The sequence below is a fragment of the Anopheles aquasalis genome, chromosome 3 (genome assembly GCF_943734665.1).
Source record: "Anopheles aquasalis chromosome 3, idAnoAquaMG_Q_19, whole genome shotgun sequence".
Classification (NCBI taxonomy): Eukaryota; Metazoa; Arthropoda; class Insecta; order Diptera; family Culicidae; genus Anopheles; species Anopheles aquasalis.
Window position 1 is genome coordinate 15,906,454 of NC_064878.1, and position 21,047 is coordinate 15,927,500.

At 48.8% G+C, this 21,047-nt stretch overlaps 1 protein-coding gene across 6 annotated transcripts in view; it reads left to right on the forward strand.

Moving 5' to 3' along the window:
- The first annotated feature begins 423 nt into the window (after positions 1-423).
- LOC126578688 (protein kinase C-binding protein NELL1-like) overlaps positions 424-21,047 on the forward strand; it is a 70,816-nt gene continuing 50,192 nt past the window's right edge. For 4 of the 6 annotated variants that reach the window (XM_050241526.1, XM_050241527.1, XM_050241521.1 and 1 more), the window contains exons 1-2: positions 3,653-4,282; positions 4,450-6,484. In XM_050241526.1, coding sequence (XP_050097483.1) covers positions 6,394-6,484 — 91 coding nt within the window. In that variant the 5' untranslated portion in view covers positions 3,653-4,282; positions 4,450-6,393. Of the gene's footprint in view, positions 550-3,652; positions 6,485-21,047 lie in introns of those variants that run through there. The other 2 variants (XM_050241523.1, XM_050241522.1) reach the window with 2 other exon arrangements.

The window sequence follows — 21,047 nt, forward strand, 5'->3', positions numbered from 1 at the left end:
GGTACTGGGCTTTGACATTTTCACGCAATGCCATCGCGTACAGGCGGAAGCGTGAGAACCAGCTCTCCACCTTCAACGAGCCAGTTGGCAGGCAGGCTGGCTGGCAGGCAGTTTCGGGTTCCGTGGTTCGTTCTCCACGCTCCGTGGTTCGCCTCCATCCAGCCCACTGCCTTCCCCACCGGCACACAAACTGCCCTTACTCCCCTACTCGGAGAGGGCGCGGAAACCCATATCGTCGTCCTCGGTGGGCTCGTGTCGGGTCCGGCTCGGATCGGCAGGACTGTCAGCCGTCGCAAAATTGGATTTGGAAAACAGTCGCACGGAAAATCTCGTTCCGTTCGGTTTTGCTCCTCGGTCTCGGTCTCGAGAGCTCCTCCTCCTCTCTCAGACACCACCGGGAGGGGGCCTGGTTTTGCTGGCTATCTACTGTCCGCTCCGCTGTGTGTGTCTTCGGGTGTATTAGCCGGGAGCCCGCCGCTGCAGTACACCACCATTTGGGGGGCCCCTTATAGTGCGAATGTGTGTTTTATGTGTGTCCTGTGTGTTTCCGTAAGTGTGCGCCAGTGTACCGTGTGTTTAGATTGATTGGCCGACCGTAAAGGAAAATCTTTCCGCAATTCGACTAGACATTCTCGAAATGTCTTCACTATTCTGCGCCCCTTGCATAGAGTTTAAAGGAACTTTTGTACCAAACATCTGATCTCTTTATCGATCTCGGGCAGCTCGATTCTGCGGCAAACGGTATAGAGACCGCACGGTTTCGCACGGAGAGCTTCCGCTTCCTTCTCCTTCGGTACAGCCATGAGCATGAGTTCGGCGGCCCGTACCGGCGGTCTTGTAGGCTCGTACGAAGGAATCACTACACTTTTAAGGTCATCTAAAGGCCTCCCGGACAATCGGGGGAGACCTCAAGGATGACGAGAACGATGGCGAAGACGGCGACGGGGACGGGGACGAAGACGAGGCCTGTTTTTTTCGCAGTATCATCAGCTCATCATCATGCCATCGAGCCTCCTCGGTGGTACTGTGCGCCCGCGTGTGTATTTGTGTGTTTTGCGTGTTTTGGGAGGAAAAATGCGATTTTTCCTTGCGTGATTGTATCGAGCAGCCCAATCGCTCCGCAGAGGATAGAATGGAGCCACATGAACAACAACGAGCAACGGCGACGACGACGACGTTGCAAAAGGACTACCGCGGAACAGAAGAGAGTGAGAGAGAGAGAAGCAACCAACCGAACACGAAGATGCGGGAAGCTGCGGGAAAACTGAGAGACACTGGGGCAGAGTGAGAACGAAACACGAGAGAGAGAAAGAGAGCGAGAGCGAAACGTGGAAAATGGAAGCGTATGCTGAACAGCACACTAGCAGACCGAGGACCTAGTGGCGTGATGTGGGAACTGCTGCTGCTGCTGCTGCTGTTGGAAAATCGCTGGATAAAAAAAATGGTTGAAAAGAGAGAGGAAAATGTTGCAGTATAGCGGTGCAGCAGAGCAGAGTGTAGAGCACGACAAACACGGCTACGTAATTGCTCGCTGACCGGAACTAGCACACGGGTGTTCCGGTGTTCCGGTAGGCCCCGCGCAGACACGCCGAGCGTCCGAGATCCGTGCCGTGCCGTGCCAGTAAATTAGGTTGGCAGGTGCAGGATTAATTTGTGGCGTTTCTGCGGCTGTCCCCGTGCGAGTGGCTGTGTGTATTGATGATGCCGTTGGCCAGATAGTGCCCCGGGGGCCACCCAGGGCGGCCAACTACGAAGATACTATCCTTAGCCAAGCACGGGCCTACTAGACGTGAATGTGTCGTGAGGGTACGGGTAGCGAGGTGAATAAATGGATTCCCCGTTTTCTGGTGAGCGTGAGAGAGTACTTTTCCCCCGTTGTACTAGCATGCTCTAGTAGCCAGTAAACCCCCCCCGTTAGTGTACTCCTGTGCTCCACGAGGCCACGAGGGAAACCAGTTGTAGAGCTCTCGTACCACGAGCGGTCGACGACGACGTCGGTTCGCCGACTAGTAGGCACGGGTTACGCGGTTACCTACCGGCGGCCTACACAGGTGGGCAAACGTAGCAGGCGGGGAGTAAAAATTATGTAAAAATACAGGTCACTCTGGCCGTGTGCGGGTCGTGATGGAGTGAAGTGCGGTGCGAGCGGTGCGGTGGAGGATGAGACACACATGAATAATTTGTGAAAAGGGTTTGTGCGCTCCCTCCTTTCCAATTTTTTTGGGGGAGGAAAGGTTCGGTGGCCTTCGCGCGCCGAGCTATTTCACAATTTGATTATTTATTCCGTCTTCGAATTGATACCGTTGTGATACGTTCTTCCGGCCCGTGAGCCCGGTGTGTGCGTATTGCTGAATTTCGGGGGGGAAATGAGACATTCAAAGGTCCATCCTTCGGATCGGATCTTTAAAGCCGGTTCCAACCTGGTTAGCTAGACTGAACTTTTGAGAGTGCAGAGGAAGCGATGCCAGGACGGGCAGGATTGCACCAAAAACAGGATGTTATGTACGCCTCCTTCGATCGTTCGTTCGATAAAAGCAAGAGTTGCGACACATGGCATTGGCAACATTGATTTTTGACCCTCCACTTCACTCCACTCCACTCGTTCTTCACATTCAGTGCAGAAAAATTGTTTTGAAGGTTGGTTGTGGTTTGAGAAACCCAAAACCGTAAAAATGTCTGCATTCTAGTGATTAGTCCTGAGCTCTAATGTCCTGAGCTAATACTCATGCATAAATCAAGTCGATATCGGTTTTGATTTAGAACGTCTGCCGTTCTGCAACTTACGGTTCGTTAATTGTTTCCTAGCACTTGAGGAGACCTTGCCAATTCCCTGGTCACACTCCTTGGCCGTGAATCCCGTGGATAGGATTTGTTTTAAAGTTTTTAAATCGCCAAGCCCCCAACCACGGCGAGGTGTGATGTGACGAGCCTTTCGTCAAGAAATGTGTGCATGCCATCACTAACACACAGCCAAGTTTGATTTGCGTTGGTGTGCGAAACCGAAGTTGGCCGAACTGATCCGAACAGGAATTTTTCTCAAATTCCGGGGAAACCCTCAGATTTTCAAATTTCTATCAAAAATTCACTAAAAATCATGTTCTGAAAGTATTAAATAATCCCAAAGAATTGGTTTGTTCTCACAGAAAATCCTTCAAAAATATGCGGCCGCATTTTGAATTGGAGCTCTCTCTCTCTCTCTCTCTCTCTCTCTCTCTCTCTCTCTCTCTCTCTCTCTCTCTCTCTCTCTCGCTCCGACACACGCTCTATCGTATCGCTTGTTCTCTATCTCGCTCACTCTCACGTTTCCATTGTATCTGGCATCTCGCTCGCACCCGAACTCGAGCCGAACGGAGCCGAACCGCGCGTGCACACAACCAAACACGGCTGCTCGATTGTAGGCATAAAACGACGCGAGCTGCCCGAATCGTGGCCCCGATTCGAAAAGTTAAAAATTATGAAAACACGCTCCACGCTTTCTTCAAAGGGTGCGATCCGTTGGCGGTTCACTTAGGCTCCCACTTTCATTCACTAAAGCTCGAGGAACTTAAGAACACGGACGGACGCAACGGATTTCCGGACCGCTGTCCCAACAGGAGGGGCGCCCGTTCTAAGGACTGTTTGACGAAACATCATCAGCGCGCAGCACGGCAGAAGGCAACCGCGCCGCGCGATCATTGCGATTAAGATCGCGAACGCAGTGGTTCATCCGCGTGCCGGGGAGTTGTGAAGAGACGTGATTCGTGAGTTTTTCTGCGTTTTTTTTGCGAGTCCTGGCCAGTGTGTCCCTCGGGTCGTGGAAACGGAGTGCCTCTAATCAGCCAGCAGTGAAAGTGATCGAGGGCGCGCGCGTGTCCGTCCACATTTCGCCGCTTGTTAACGGCTCTCGGGGGGGAATCCTTGCGAAACTGGCCGCTCTAGCGTTGGCGTGTACCGCATCGCAAAGGGGAAAGAAAAGCGAAAAAAAAGAAATCAAAAATCAATTTGTGTGTAGCAGCAGAGCCCCCGTGTTCGATTAAACAGTTTCGCGACAACGGCCAGCCAGGCACACTTGGCTGAGAGGGTGGCAGACCCTCGAAGCAGACTAGCAACGGCCAGCAGTCCTCTTCCTTTTCCCCGTTTTGCTTTTGGGATTTTCGCTTTAAACCGAATCACGTTCGCGCTCTGATTGCAGCACCAGCACCAGCAGCTACGCGCGGCCGTCCGTTGCCGTCGTCTTGGCAGAACGGAAGAGAGAACGCGAAGAAGTGGGAATGTGAGTGGGAATGTCGGACTCAATCGATTGGTACGTGTCGTATTTTAATTATATAAGTCGCGCGTTAGTTTGCGCGCCGTCGTACCACGAAAGAGAGAGCGGAAAGCCGCCGCGTCGCTGCAAAAATGCTACAGGCCTCCCGACCCTAAATACCTGCTGTGCGCCTCTGCCTAACTTCTTCAACAACTCTTTGCCAGGTCGTACTGCAGCAGTACCGGTGGTGATGTGCTGAAAAGCTGAAAAGTGTTGCAGATATAGGAAGAGTACAGTGTTGATGTATTGTGGTGTTGATTGGCGCTTGTTCGACGAGTTTGTCTTTGGTTTTTGGCATAAATTGAAAGAATTAATCTCGGAGACCCGCTTCGTGTGGGGAAACAGTGAAAGTACACGACATTCACCGTGGATTGGTGCACCGACAGAAAAGAAAAACCGTACAGGTGCTGTGTACACCGAGTGTTAAGTGATTCAATTAATCATCTCAAGTGCAAGAATTTTAAGGCCCCGTCTGTAACTACCGGTGTGCACAACCGGTCGCGTAATTAATCAGTTTTGCGGTGGCCGTGGCGAAAGGCCCAGGACACCCAAAAACGTCCAGATCCAGGAGGAACGTTAATCCGCGTGTAAGCCGAGTGGTGGTGGTGTGCACCGCGTGATAGTGTGGTGCTCGATCACAATCACAAAAGGGCCTCAGTACGGAGGATTTGGTGACTCCTTCCTGTGTCCCTGCGTTGTACCACCTGTCGCGAGCCACGTGGTGTGTTTCGAGCGCATCAAAGAGTGCTGCGATCGGGCAGTTTCAAAATCCTTCGAACCAAAAAAAAACCCAACAAAATCGAAGAACGAACACAGCAGTCGAGAATTCGCGTTTGTTAATGCCACAAACTGGTTTCCATGCAGAGAGAGAGAGAGAGAGACGTGAATTAAGTGTCGCCGCGTCGCCAAGAGACACCAAAACCATCCTCGCGTGAGCAGCAGCCCGCACGGTCGACCAAAAACCGCGCCAAGAATCGAGCGAATTATGAACACAATTTCACCCTTAAAAGCAGAATACGCGTCGTAAGGCCATCCCGCGAACCAGTTAGAGACTCGTTTTATTCGGCAGCGATCTCCTCGTCGCTGCTGCTGCTGCGGTAGAGGACCTTTTCTCTCTTATTCGCAAGAACGCGACGCAGCGAAGCGACATATTCCCGTGAGCAGAGCATCCTCGAAGAAGCATCGAACACGGTGCTGCGAACCGGGGAATCTGCCGTCACCGACGCCGGTCACGGAGCGAAGAAAAAGGGTGTGAGGAACGAGCAAGAAGATCGGCGAAGGAAGGAAGTACGCGCGCGCGCGCGCGCACCCAACGGCTTCTCTCGGAGTGTCATTCCGGTTCGGCTCGGAGGGGGAAACTTGGTCAAGATCGATTCTTGATCGCAGCGAAAGGAATCGCGTAAAGGCGAAAAAGCAAACAGAGGACCACAGCAACGGGAACGGGGATCATTTGAAGCCAGCTACCGTCGTCTTCATCGTCGTCGCCGTCTCGGGCTCTTATCATCGCTATCCTGTGTTCCTGGGAAGTGCGTTGGTGCGCCGTTTAGTGTGTGGTCCGTTACCGCGTTCTGGAGTGTGAGCCTCTTCTGGTTTTCGATCGCGAGTGTCAAGTTCCTAGATTTCTCCACCTCCTGGGTGGGTGTTGTACCTACGGAGAGTCACGTGCTTTTAGAGGGGGAGTATTTAAGTAATACGACCATTTAGGCGCTACTGTGTACCCGCAAGAGAGTGAAGTTCTGCGCTTGGTGTTCTGGTGTTCTAGTGCTCGAGAGGAGGAAGATTGGCGATCGGTTCCGGAGGTGCACTTCCGCTGTGGTCATTACTCGGTGGCTCGGTGTAGAAAGGAGTTGAATGTTCCTAATCGCTTCGATCGAACAGCAGAGCACCGCAGCGACCGCCGCCGCAATCACTAGCACACCACTAGCACCACCAACAACAACAGCCTGTGAGTCAGAACGAGAGCAAAAAGCACGGGCACGCGCCACGACCACCGTGGGTCGACCGACAATTTACCACGCACCGTTGAACTGTGATGGTGCTCGACGTGCAGAAGTTCTATCGTAAGGAGCCCGACCGGCTGAGGCAGCCGCGATTCGTGTAGCTCTGCCATGACCAAGCATCTTTGGAACTACGATACATCCTGGCGATGTGTCCAGGCATTGGCGGCAATCCTGTCCATCCTACTGTTGCCCGGTTCAGGTGAGTTGGGGCTGTTTAATGTTTTGTTTAATGTTTCTTTTTTGTTTCGCTCGATCGACGCGCCCCCTCGGTTGACAACTAATCTGGCCTGCTGCGTCAACACCTTCTCCGTGCGTCAAGTGTCCGGCGCTCGCGCTCGTAAATCAAACATGTCCCATCTTTCCACAGCTCTCACTCTCTCTCTTTTTCTCTTTCTGCCGCATCGACAAGCACGAAATGAAATATGAACTGTTTAATGGGCTTCTCCTTGAGGTTTCTTCATTTTCTCCCATCCGCCAGCTAATCTGCTAGGTGATGATTCGAGCGATTAAGTTGTGAATATGGTTAATTTACGATTCATCCACGGTGGTAGGGCGGGGAAAGATCAGTTCCATCCGATATGCGACGTGGGGCGGATTAGGACATCATCGTCGTTTGGACGAATCTGCGTAAGTCGTCGATGCTTAGAGGAGCGACACACCATGTGTTGTGGCTGCAAAAATGGCGAAAAAAAAAGTTTTGCGGTTTACTTGCGATGATAAATTGACCATATGGCCAGTCAGGTGACGACGCTCGATGACGCGCATCTTCGCGATCGAGCGATCTATACGAATTTGAAATTAATTTCTCCTTTTTTGATCCGAAGAAGTGAACTCTAGCGAGCACAGGATGATCGAAGCACCCCTGGTGTGGGGTATCGAACACTCAAAATGATACTAATCGGTTCACGCCTTAGTAAACGTTGAAATTCGTTCAATCGTACGATAGTCTGCTCTTGGGAAAGGAAGTGTAGGTAACTCCGTTGCTTTATTGGATCCAAGAATCCGCGGAGCTGCTTACTACGATCAAACTCAACTAGAACGTCATCGTTCGATCGGGCCGCTAACTGTGAAGTAGACTGATGGTTGTATGTTGCTCGTGACAACGACCATTTGCCGTCCTTTAACTTCGATCCTCCCTACGCTCAAGTTTATACTGATTAAGGTTAATTAAGCTATAAACTTAAATGCTGTTATCTCGGTTGATTTTCTCTATGATACGAGCCACCCATACCCATTTTTGATATTTACACAATTTGATAGCCTATTTTTAGAAGACTTATTCATCGTTTGAACAAGAATGAATTGCCAAGTGCGACAGAACTGCTGGGAAACCTCTTTTACACCCCATGTGTGGCAAAATGGTTTGGCCCAAAAAGCCGGAAAGGTCCCGGCATCGTCAGCAACATCATCAATCGATTAATTTATGCCAGAGCGACAGAGAGCGAACGCCAGCAAACGTGCACAAGAGTGTGCGTATCCTTCCAGCGGCCCCGGAGCTGCTGATTGTAATTTTTGGGGCAGAATAGCAGCAGCAGCACCAGCAGCATGGTTTAGAATTTGGTGCCCTCGATTTCTGGAGAATAATATACACATCGCCGCCTCGTGAAAATGCCTGATTCAGGCGAATTTCATGGCACCACTACACGGCCACAATCAGAACCGCGCCGCGTCATCCGCTTCTGCTGCCGGTCGCACAAATAGCCTTGAATGGCGCTATAGACGCGCCCGGCCGTTTGTGTGCATGTGTGTGTTTGTCCTCTGCTATAGACCAGAACCGGGAGACCACGTGTTCGCGAACGGATATCGCGACGCGGCGCAGCAGCAGCAGCAGCAGCAGCAAGAGCACCGGAATGCCTTGATTGGTGAATGATGAAACCGAGACCACACCATACACACCATACGGGAGAGAAGGGGGCCGCTGACGCAAACTTGAGACGAGAGCCCGCGAAAAGGCTGATCAAGCAAGTATTTGAGGATTTTCCTCGCTTTAAACCCATTTCGCGCTCGACATTAAACGTCAAAATCAAACGGCCTGCTGCTGTTGGTGGTGGAGTGTGCGCGGCGGTGTTGTGCCCTTGGGGGCTTGCCTGCACTTTGTATGATCAATCCTGCCTGCCTGCTGTCATGTGAGGTACGTCATGATGATACCGACCTGATAAAAAAGAGGAATGCCAAAGCAAGAAGGAGGAGAAGCAATGTGCAAGGAGCTGTCCATTGCAAGGAGAAGAAGGCCGGGTGTGGTGTGGTAGATGCACGTTCGCTACCGGGCTACCGGTTGGTTCGCCGGAGCAAGGACGGAGCTGGAGGGAACAACACGTGATGCCAGTCAGGCGTGTATGCCAAAGATCTGCGTTTTTTTGTGTGTTTGTCCTCGTTCACTTTGCCTCTTTGCTGTGGCCGCCGCCTGGGCATCTGCGGAACGAACCAGGAACGCGGGCAGAAGCGAAGAGGCGATGAATGAATTCTTTCTACCGACTCTCCGGGTCTTGCTGGAGAAGAACTGGGGATTTTTTTGAGAAGCCGATTGCAGAGTCGGCCAAGGGGCGAATCGCTTTGAAATTTAGCGTGCCCGCGTGCGCCAGCATGGCGTGTGCACTGTGTATGCGAGCATAAAAGACAAAGTTATGCAAACAAATCTTTAAAAAATATGTTTGCTTTTAATGCGGTTCAACATAAGTTGGAACCTGAACTCGGGGGAGAATTAGACAATTTGAGATAACGAAAAATGAATTAGCCATAGTTTGTTTTTGTTTAGACTTTATAGTGCACTCCAATGATTTATGTGACATCTATTACAACTTTTCATTCCCTTTTTGTTGATAATTGAACGTGAAGTGTCCCTAGTAACTGGTGTATAAGAGTACGTTTGCATTGAAAAGTAAAATATGCTAGCGAATGTGCTGACACGTCGTAGAAATGACGCACAGAACAGACCCCTCCTTCTTGGGATCCGTAGCCTTTTCATGTTCCATCAGGGTCACCAGGCACCAGGGTTTCCAGTGACGGAAAGGGGCAACCCTCGGACCGGAAGTACTTTAGAACGTGAGCGCCGCCAGCACGCATACTTGCACGCACCGTGGGCCCTTACTCAGTAACAAGGGACGGGCAGTAGGCTGCGGTTGCTATTCTCCGTTTCACCTGACAGGATTCGGCGCCACCGTCGCCGTCGGTGGTTGACGAGCTAAGGTCGAGTGGTTTCGGCGGTTGGTGGTGTCTGTCTGTCTACCACGGTTCCCCGCTCGGCTCTTGTGGGACCCATCGACGGGAGACACAAGGCAAGGACCCTCCGGAGAGAAATCCATCCTTCGCTGGCAGGATCCTTGTGCGATATGGAGTTCCCCTAAAAAAGGTATATATTTCCACTTTACTACTGCTACTGCTACATGTATTGAGCAATATATTTAATTGGACACATTTTATGAGGGTAACCCGGTCTTTCCTCTTTCTCTCTTCACTCCATGCCTAATATGGAAGCAACGAGAGAGAGAGAGAGAGGGAGGAGTGTACGATATTAGGTGGCATGGTGACTCCCTGAGCCCTCGCCCTAGTAATGGCGGTTTAGGGTTACCGCGGGAAATGCGAAAAGCAATCGTTAGTTTTCATTTATTTTATCAATAAAATCGATCCACGCCCATGTTTTTTGGAAGGTCGCGATGAATTGGCTGGTAACGATTTGTTACGTATCATTGTCGAAAGCTAAGTCTTTTCCCCAGAAGTATAGTATAAGAGTATAAGATTTGAATAATATCACATGCACTATCCGCTACTACGTATTACATCTCACGGTCTACAACAGGGAAGAAGCTATACTATCCCCTTCCCTCGGGCGATACAGACCAACCCAGACGACCGGAGCGGAGAGAGAAAAAAATGCTCCAAAAAGCATGGAGGCGCCTGCGTCTATTAACGAGCGGTCGTTACAGTTGTCATAATAAAAATTTACGCACCCCAACATCTTCTTAGTTCGCGACGCACCACAACGCGCGCCTTTTAAGATGTGTCCGCCGCGGCCGCTAGTTTGTTGTGGCCACGGGAAAATCCCACGAAGATAAAGATGAAGCACGGGGAGTCTGTTTCCACACATCGTCTCCTAGCTCCTTCCGCCCGGTTGGAAATGAATTGCGAATTGCCTGCCCCCCCGTTGACAGCTTCTCTGTGATTCACGCAAAACAATTCGTTATTCCAAAGGCGGTCTGCGGACGCGTATGATGAGTGCGAGCTCGCGCGCGCGCATTGAAGAAAAGTGGCCACAAAGAAACGCACGCGGCGAGGGCACGGATTGAAAGCCATTTTTCATCAAATCATAACATGCGATTCTGGCGGAAAAATCTGGCCACAGAATGGCACCAGAGACGACAGACCGGAGAGAAAGATCCACAAGAGGTGATGGTGCCTGGTGTGTCTCATACTCACCCAGTTTCCAGACCGAGAGCACCTCACGACGACGGTGCCGCTGCGGTTGCTGCAAGTGTCTCAAGATTAACACCGCATCTCGCGTAATGTGTCTAACGTTTCGCGATATTTGGCGAATCCCCCGGCGTGGCGAGAGAAAGAGCAAGTGTCCCTGGCCGTCACGAAACCGCGAAATCTGTGGGGCGATTTTTATGCTTGATGCATCGGTGCTGGGTTGCGGTGCGGCCCGTTCCGGCGGATGCGTTGACAGGCGAGAGTGATGAAGAGCGTGAATGTCGAGGGCGCTCTGGCGCGCGCACTATATATCTGGCCGCGCGCGCGAGTGGCTATTTCGGTGCGCGGTTTTTTTTTCCGCAAAACCAAACACAAATCGAGAGTTTGATTTTTTTTTTTTAACCAGTCATCGTCGTCGTTGTCGTCTTCGCCGGTGTCGCGCTTCTTTGCACGACGAACCGCCTGGAATTCTTAGAGAGAGAGAGAGAGAAATGGGAACTGAAACACCAAGTTCAAGTGAACCGTTCTGCAGCGCGCGTTTTTGCCTTGAAATGAAACTTGGCCGCTTTTGCCACACGGTGGTGGCATCATGTCGTACCTCCCACCCCCCCCGGTTGGGGTGCTATCAGTCGGTAACGATCAGAGTGCCATGCGGTAGGCTGATGAATATTCGATTGATTGGAATTGATTTTAGATTTTCTTCTCCACCACCGAACCACCGAGTCGAACCGATCCGAAAGCCGGTTTCTCGGCACACGGGAACGTGCGACCGGTGGCGGCTGCTGCTGCTGCTGCTGCCACCGATTGGCTGCCTGTGATCCACTATGCTAATCAAGCGGCGGTCGCGCGTTATCTCCGCCTATTGATAGAGCACATCCCACGGTCGACAGTGTGCCGCCTGGCTGCCTGCTGCCTCTCCATCGATCGCACCATATCGTCGGGCGCATCTTCATTCGCGGCACTACGGTACCGGGTGGGACCATCGATTGGAGCACCAAATCAGGGACCGCGCTCGCGCCCCCGATATCCAATCAAACGTCGCCACGATCGCGAGTTGGTTTTTTTTCGGGGTGGTTGGTATGGTTTGTGGCTCGTTTGTCACCTCGTTGTTTGCTTACCACAACAATGGAATTTGAAAGCAAATCGTGAAATTAATATAGAAAAAGCGGTCGAGAAGAATTGCCGAGGAATGCGATGGTGATGGTGGTGATGGGTGGCATTAATCTTCATAATGCGCTCAGCTCTCAGGCAACAGGACAAGGACCACCGTGCACCTGTCCAGCGTAACTCAGCTTGAGCTTACCGTGTGGCTTATCGTGTGTGTCTCTCTCTCTTTCGCCGAACAACATGCATCATGCCCACCAACAACATCGTCTGTTTGCAGGTCCGTCTGTCTGTCTGGGAAGAGCGCGGGAAGACCAAAAGGAATGAAACGAACTCCTCACGCTGCCTGCTGTCAGGATGTGTATCAGCCTGTCTGGCGCGTCCCCGGGACTGGTGTGCCCGGTCTCTCTCTCTCTCTCTCTGGGCAGAAGATGAGACCTTGGCTTTTTGGGCGACAAGCAGCAACCACCACCAACCACACCAAAAAGGCACAATCTCCAACCGTCGGGAATGACAATGAATTCGTTTTCTAGGTCTGGGACACTTGCTCTGGCCGCCCTGGGTTCCGGAGGAGAAGGGAGAGGTGTGTTCGAGTTCCGTATTTACATAACATGCTTCACATTTTAGACGTGAGATTATTTATTTTTTGCCGTGAAGAGGGATCGGCCACACCACGATCATCATCATCACCAGCCGTGCCGTGGATGAATTCTATGCTGCGCTGCTCGCTCTGTGTGGTTCTGTAGTCGTCGCTTCGTCGTCCCTCGGCATATCAAGCTGTGTTTGATGTCATAAAACTGTAAAGTGAATCATTGTCCACACCTTCTTCCTCCCCGGGGGAGGTGTTTATTGCGTGGGAACAGGGTGACGGTGTAATTGGCCTCACGGACTCCAAATGACCAAACCACGGAGCGTTACAATGGAAACAAGTTGTTCATTGGAAGTAGTTCTGCTTTATGATACCATGTTTTTAGATTTACAATCTTACATGCCGATACATCGGACTGACTTTTTTTAACCCTGTTTGATGTAGTAGAGGTGGAATTTGGCTATCAAGCGCCTCCCTTTTTAGTGCAAAAGGAAGAAAATGAAACGTTTTTTTATGGAACTCATCTCGGACCTCCTTTTTGACCCAGAGCAACATACTCTAGAGTTGTTTTCGCTCCCAAAATTGGAAAATATCGCGAAAAAGAAGCATTAGCTACGATAGAAAACTTCCAGGGTATCGTGACATCGATCCTGGAGGCCATTCTCCAAAAGAACTTCCTGGGCGCCTTCAAGGCATGGAATTATCGCCTCCAACTCAATATATTGTTACAGAATGGTCATATTTAGAAGAACTGAAATATAAAATAGATAAGAATATGAAGTAAGTGCTATTTTAAACAATAAGCCTCATTACTTATGTGTACAATCGTCCAAACCAGTCGCTAGTGGTGGGTTTCGCGATCCGATTAACCATAAATAATCATTTAATGATCGACAAATAGCTCGAGTTAGAGCGGCAAGGAACCAACTCGCTCATGGCAGATGTGGTTTGTGGTTTTTGCCGCATTATTGGGAGTCCTCTGACAGAGTGACAGAACCTTCGAAACGTGGGACAATAGAGGAGGCGAGCTAGGGATTTAGGCCATATGTTGAAACTCTCGCATTGGCGTAATCCAATTTTAATGAAATAACATGCCCAGCTCCAACCGGATACCTCCTCCACCCCGGACGGAGTCATCCTCTGTTCGATCTCTCTCGCTTTATGTGATTGATTCTTCGTTTAACTCTCGTTCACCGGCTCGTCATCACCAACCAGGGTGGCGGCGCAGCTGCAGCACTACACAGCATCCTTTCCTAGGCGTCAAACGGTGGTTCCGCTCCAGGAAAGAGAAGCCCCCTGGTAGAAAAGAGGTATCTCGATTTTTCCTTTCGCACGTACTCACTCCGCAGCCGGAATGCGTTAAACCCATTATTGTCCACTTCGCATAATCGATTTCCATTTCTCGAGTTTCTCGCCGAGTGGCAATCTATACCGTCGTCGGCGTCAATCCCTCTGCAAACGCGTCAATCGGAGACGAATGGGGCGTTTGCTGTGCTTAGCTCACTCGTTCTCTTTCCAGTTCCCGGCAGCAGGGGTTTCGTTCTTCATTAAGCGTATTGTAATCGCACCGTCCCCTTTCGTCGTCACCACAAAACCGCAAAAAGGGGGCGTTAGAAGGTTCTAGGTTTCCTTTTCAACACCGCAGCGCACCGGTTACAACCTCTAGGAACGAAGAACGGATTTAAGAATGATGTGGCGAATGGGGCACAACGCGCGGTAGTTCCCTGTGAACACCTCGGCGGAGTTCGATGTACGAACGTCAGGATCTTACAGGAACAGGAACTGTTCGTGCACTTTCACGAGGGTGTGAAAATGTACCAAGAGAGAGAGAGAGAGAGAGAGGGACCAAGCGCGAAGAATGCCAGGGTACGCTTAGAACGACGCCATTCACTTCGTAACAATTCGTGTTATCCCTTCAGCAGCGTACAACGTCACCATCCCTGGCTCCAGTTGGCCCATTTCTCCTGCTCTAGTGGCCCCCTTTACCCACTACCTCCCCCATCCAGTTGGCATGCGTCTCCCTAGGGCCTGGGAATCCCTTTTTCCATGTGAATGATTTGCACCGACGACGACGACGACGACGCCGACGAGAGTGACGCAATCACGGAGTGGTTTATGTCTGCCACTTGAACACAGGAGGGGGAGCAAGAATGCAATCGAAAATACTATCACTCGAAAATGCCCCGAATACACTCTCTCTCTGTGTCTCGGTAACGCCATCAATTGCAGCCACATGAACTGAGTGTGCTGTCGTCACTGGTTCGCTTTGGAGCTGTGCGGCCATGCTACTCGCAAGATGACAAGGACGATGGTGTGTTATCAGGGGCGCAAGTTAGGGAAGGAAAGGAAGTCGATCCTGCTAATCAATTGGGCACTCGACTCGACCGGCACTACACATTCCGCTTGAAGGAGGCTATCGTCAAAGTGCAAGCAACGACAGAGAGTGCACGATCACACGCAGCTGTTGGTTTTGAGTTGGGATTATAACATGAAGTGAAATTCGATTCACTACATTAGCCTTGCACCAGATTGAAGCAGTTGAAATGCTACTTAAAATCTCGTATAAACTTTTGCTGAAAATTCTCTTCGATCCGATGGCGCCACGAAGTCTTTTAGACGATGCGTCCTTCACAAAGTTACTACGCTAGATAATCGTTTTCAATCCAAGTATCAACTTCCGCTTTACTTTTATGCGTCGCGTCGATATTGACATGTCTGGCAGGAAGAGCAGTAGAGAGATGGAGCTATAAGGGTAGAGGCACAGATGGAATAGCGTATGAAACAGAGTGATCCCGTCGGAGTAAATACAAAAGAGGAACGCAAAGCTAAAGCCTGTTTTAGTTAGAATCTGGTGCGATCAGATAACTTCTCAGCAAAGAAAACACATAAAAAGGAACAAAGAATATAATTTAATAGTGTCTGTAAGGAAAAAATGGTTGCATGTTTTTAGCCAATTTCATATCTAAATTGTTGCTCTTTTTTTCGAAATTAACAAGTTTCGATCGTTATTGATTGATTGATCGTCCATAAAAACGCATCATATGATCTTCAGCTAAACTTGTTCTTACAGCTTCCTTGCATGTGTTTTGGAGGATTGGAAATATCAGAAAAAATCCGAGAAAAACATTTTTTTCTCTAACCTAATCTGATTCTCATTCTGGCTGTCACTTTTGATTCGTCTTTTTTGTTACATTAGTGATAACTTCGGAGCCGTTCTTGTGATATTACAAAAAAAAATCAGAAAACAAAATATACCGGAATTAAAACTCCGTCAAGAGGTCCTCGATATTTCTGCAAGGGACAGTGCAGTAACAAAAAGGAATTCTTCAGAAAGAAAACAAAAAAGAAATCTAAGCGAAACAGGCTTCACTTGCAGCTTTAGCTGGAGCGCAAAATTAAATTAAATGACAAACCCTTGATCCAAAGAGCTTATCCACGAATATGCAACCGGCGCTCGTTCTCTCGGTCCTCGGTTCTCGGATAGCCGCGACAGACAGCAGGCTCTTCGATGAGGTCGAGTTCTAGGCCTTAACCCGAGGCAGAATGTAAAGATGTGGATGAGAAACAGGTAGACACAAACAAATGAGGAAAATCTAACGCTAGGCCGCGGCGCCGCCTCAGTTATCGTCCTCCTGTGCTGCTTTTCTACTGTGACTGCAGCTAAAGAAGGGGCCCGACTCTCTTCTTATCGGAGCCCGGAGATTTCACCTAATTTCCATAAAATTGGTTTCCCGGCGCGGGGTCCCACAAACATCTCACAAAGCCCGCAATCATCAAGAATCTCTAGCATCACCGGCCGCACCAGCTCCAGCAACGGGTACTGAAGCGCTGAATGAGATTCTCTGTTGTCCCACGCAAAACCCAAAAGCCCCCGGCAGTGGGGGATCGGTATCAGCTGTTCAGTTAATTGAGCAAAATTCGTTAAACCTGTGCAACCAGCCACAACAAGCCAGGCGGCAGCCAACCAGCCAGCCGAACCAGCAGCACTAGTCTGTCGGTGACACTTGGGGGACCGGGGAGAGAGTTCTTCCAACTTCTCTCTGCCGTTACATCCGAGACCGATGCGTTATCTGCAGCATCCACAGTGTGGAATGGAAGCCCGCTTATACCAAGAGATGTCACTGGGCCGCCGGTTCCGAACCGAGATCGACCGAAATATTTAAATTCGCCCGATCTGCTTCTTCTTCTTCTGCTGCTGCTGCTGCTGCTGCTGCTGCTGGAGAGGAAAATCGAATTCGGCCGCGCACCATTTTGCTCACAAAACCTACACAGACAACCTAAACCAGTTGAAATTCGTGAAACGGAAAGGTAAAGTTCGGAAATTAATTATCCTTTTGCTTTGACTTGATTCGCAAATTTCGGGCAAATGCTGATTTCTTCGGGCAGCGGTTTTTGCACAATTCGGTCGCTCTCCACTGCCAGGTTTGTTGGTTTTAGTCCATTCTGTTGGGAGGGAGAAAAACAAACGAAGCAACAACAACAGCAAAAAAAAAAACAGACACCGCTACAATCAGATTATTGAAATTTACATTTTTTCTTCTCCAAAAATCCATGAACCACCAGCAACCAACCGGCAGCATAGCAAGGGCAGCGAAGAAGCAGCAGCAGCAGAAGATGCCGCCACGGTGCCGGTTGTATACGTGTTGAGAGATGCTTAGATGAATGAAGTCTTGGACCGTCGGTCTGTCGGTCGGCCACGTAGTTCCGCTGCGCGAACGGTGTCTGGCAGAGACAAAAGGCCTCAGATAAAGCCTGAAGCCTTGATAGCGTGATCTAAACCGGAGGAACGTCTCCGTCGAATTTCACAAGTATGCTAATTAGTCATCCCACTTTGCGGGCGCTCTGGCTGGCCCTGACTGGACCTCTCTGCCTCTCTGGTACAAGCTGATGGGATCCGAACCCCGAACTGCGCTGTGTGACCGTAGCAGCAGCAGCAGCAGCAGCAGCATCTCTTCTGTCTGCCTCATTGCGTCTCTCGAGTTGGAGAGGGAGGAATGACGTATGCCACATATCCAGCACCTCGATTTTGGGTTGTACCTAGCCGTTCCCGGGGGCGTACGTCTACGCGTGTATGCGTTGAATAATGTTGTGAAATTCCATGTTTCACAAATGTTTTCAGAAAATAAGATCAATCGATTCGATGTTTGATGATGGGCTAAAATTGAGCTGCAACTCACGCTCGCGCGCGTAATCTATTCACACCGCAAAAAAGGCTTTGTCCTTTTCATTTTTTTTTGGAAGAGGAAGCATTCGTGCGCTCCTACCTTTTGTGTGGCACCATTTGGAAGTCCATAACTTATACTTAAGGAGCATGGTTGAATGGATGGAGGAGAGGGAAGCATTATGGTTGTCGCGAGCTGCTGACCAACATGATTGCTACATGGTGCGATCGAAGCAGATGAGCCTTTTGCTTTTCTATGACTATCTTATTTCTCGTTTAGTCTCGACGTGATGTTATCATCTCAATGGCAGTGTTAAGCAGAACCATGAGGGTGACAGAATTGAGCTGTTGTTTGTATAAAACTGTTGTAACATTGGCATTAAAGTGTTCCCGCCGGACGGCCATAGGTTAACTGTGCGCTTCCTAATGCGAATCAATCTTATCAAGTACATAAAATTGATCATTTTGTAAAGCAGGTGCGCAACGAAAACAAAAAAGGGGAGGTTGTTTGTGAAAAAGAATTATTTTAATGTTAAAAAGTAGGTTGATAGTCCAGGAAGTGTGGTAGAAAGAAATTTTAACATTTAATTGCCTAACCGTTATGTGAATTCTTCCTGAACATCCTCTTAATGTGTCGTCTCTCCAGCAATTTGCACACAGCATCTTAAATTATATTGATTGTGATTATATTGATTATGTTAAAATGATTGATTATGGTGGTTAAAACTCGTCTTCGTTGATGGCAGAAATCTAAAGAGGGTTTATAAATAAAGAATTGGAATATAGAAACAGAAGGGTCGAATGTCTCGTTTATACAGTGCTGCATTCCTTCTCTTTCGGGAGCTTGGCTGTTCTGCAACTGTAAATGAATGTCTGTTACTTTCATTTGAGCCACCATAATTTGTTTTTTAACGCTGCTATTTTGACAAATAGAAAATATTTAAAACCATAAAGTTATAGTTTATAATGAAGCATTGCTTTGAAGGAAGGATATGATGCACTGTTAAAGCAATCACCACCGCATCTTGACCCACGGTCATTCCTTGTGACCTTCGAGTATAATTGATAGCACAGCATATAGGGCTAACCGGCACCGTCACCATCACCCCGGCACCGGCACCAGCACCGGCACCAATATAGCATGACATTAAAGAATCCACCAGAACCGCGGGCACCCCCCGAAATAAAAGAACTATGGTGTGCCAACGGGCGTACACCGGTTCGTTCGGTTGGGCGTTTGTTCTAGTTTAAGGATCGGGGCGTAAAATATACCGCAATATAACCCGACCCAGAACACGTCGGAAGTTATGATGGCAACTCGTCTCGTCCGCCAACGCTCTGGAGTCCGCAGCAGCAGCAGCAGCAAGGGCTGGCGTCTTCGTTCCTTATGACCAGCCCCAGCATATTGGTCTATCGCCCACGTCGTTGTCGTCGTCGTCGACGGTTTATCAGTTTCTCTGTTCCACACCTTTTCGCCACACTTTCAGTCGCCATGATGGCTGGGTGAAAATCCGCAAAACGTCGAAACACCGCAACCGATCCCCGTGTGGACAGACGAGAGAGACGACGTACCAGTCGTTCCAGGACATGAACAGTTCCCATCGATTGTTGGGAGTATTTTTAATCCTTTGCCACGGGCTATGATTTATTTGGGATGTCGGTGTTTTTATCTATTTCCAAACGCAGTCGCGTTACGTGTGCGAAGCGTTCAATTGTTGAACGGCTGGAAAAGGGCATAACCTTGGCCTATAAGGATTTCTTTTTCCGGCTTTTTTTTGTGGTTTTGTTGATGTTTGTTTAAACTCTTCAGTGTTTCATGTTTTACTTCTTCACTTTAGAATGGTGTGGGGTGCTGGTTGAAGCAAGGCACCACCGGGGCCAGGCAAGCATTCTCAACATTCAAACACTGCAAATTTATAGCATCATCAAAGTTTTACCCGTGCTATTAAAAAGAGCTTTCAGATTACGCCTTGAACTCTCTTGCACGACCCCGTACTACCTAGGACGCGGTCGGACACGGTTCGGCCGAATAGGTGGGGCCGCTTTGGAAACTTTTGCACGCTAGCGCTCTGGTGGAATGTAAATGAGAAACAGTAGTTTCTTGGTTGTCCAGCTTATCCTCTTTTATCGCTGCGAGCCGTAGGGCAGCATAAATTCTATCATTAATGAATGGCCAATATCGTTCGTCGCGCCTAGACGCGACCTAGACGCTGTATTTTATCACCAGACGAGATGTACTAATTGAGCTGGAAGTTGTGTAAGGGAATTTAATTATGAGTCTTTTGTATAGTACGGATTTGAATATTGAATTCGAAAGGATGTAATATTCATGGATTTTACTAAAAAAATGAAAATGTCTCAAAAAATGTAACCGTTTTAACTCATGTTTAATCATCGTTCTACACGCATTCCATCGAAACCTTCACCAGACAGTTTATTAAAGGAAGGAAACATCAACTTGTCCGACTGCGATGCCATTAGACTAAACAACATCATTGGATAGAAAGAATGTAGGCCATCAAGACGATTCTCTACGAAAGACTTACGATCAAGATGTTCCTTTATCAGATACTCAAATATCAGATAGAAAACAAGGGGGCAACAGGATGGAAAAAGAAACAACGACGAAGCAGAGAATATTTCGAAACTTTTGCGTCATAAAACCTTCTCTTTATTCTTTTAAGCCTGCTCAAATCGTTGTCCTCGGTATTTGGTGAAGCCAAGCACAGGTGAGGTGGCGTGGTAGACAACAGCGATCGTTGTAACCTCTCAATCAGTATCACTGATTACACTAATGCTACTTGCTGTTAAATTTACGGACACATAAACTGTGGTATCTTATGAGAATTTAAAGCTTTTTAAGCGGGGCACTATTTTCTATCTGCTGTGTAAAGCCTTAATATTTCCACACGGTTTAAATAAAAGATAATAACTTATTGTTTTACTACTGCACTAGTAATATTAGAAGTAGTAACTCTGATTTAAGCCATTATTTTAGTATCGCAATTTAAGGCATTCTTACTAAGCCTTCTCTCAACACACATAAGGCTATCGTATTTTGCTACAAGATTTCACTTCCAATCCTAGCGGAAAAGAAAGGAAATCTTGTAACGCAAAATTTACATTTCAATGTTGTTTGTTTTGCGTAACCACACACTTTACTACACGGGGATCGTATTGCAGGAGCGCGGCGCTGATGACCCTTTTGCCAGCAAGACATATTTTCAAAAAGAAACCCACGACAGAGATACCGCGACAGAGACGCTAAGATCGCAAATAACTACTGTAGGCTGCTGGCTGCTTCGGATATATGATTCCTATGCTAATGAGCTCACTGAACCAGGCGATTCGCAACATTGTAGTCAAACATATGTTAAGCCCTCGATAAACGCGCGCGGTGTGAAAAGTTGTCTACTTACTGCTTGCTTGCACGGTTTTTCTAATGATTGAGTGTCCGTTTTCAATTTCACATTCGCATATTTACAATTAATAAGCGTACCG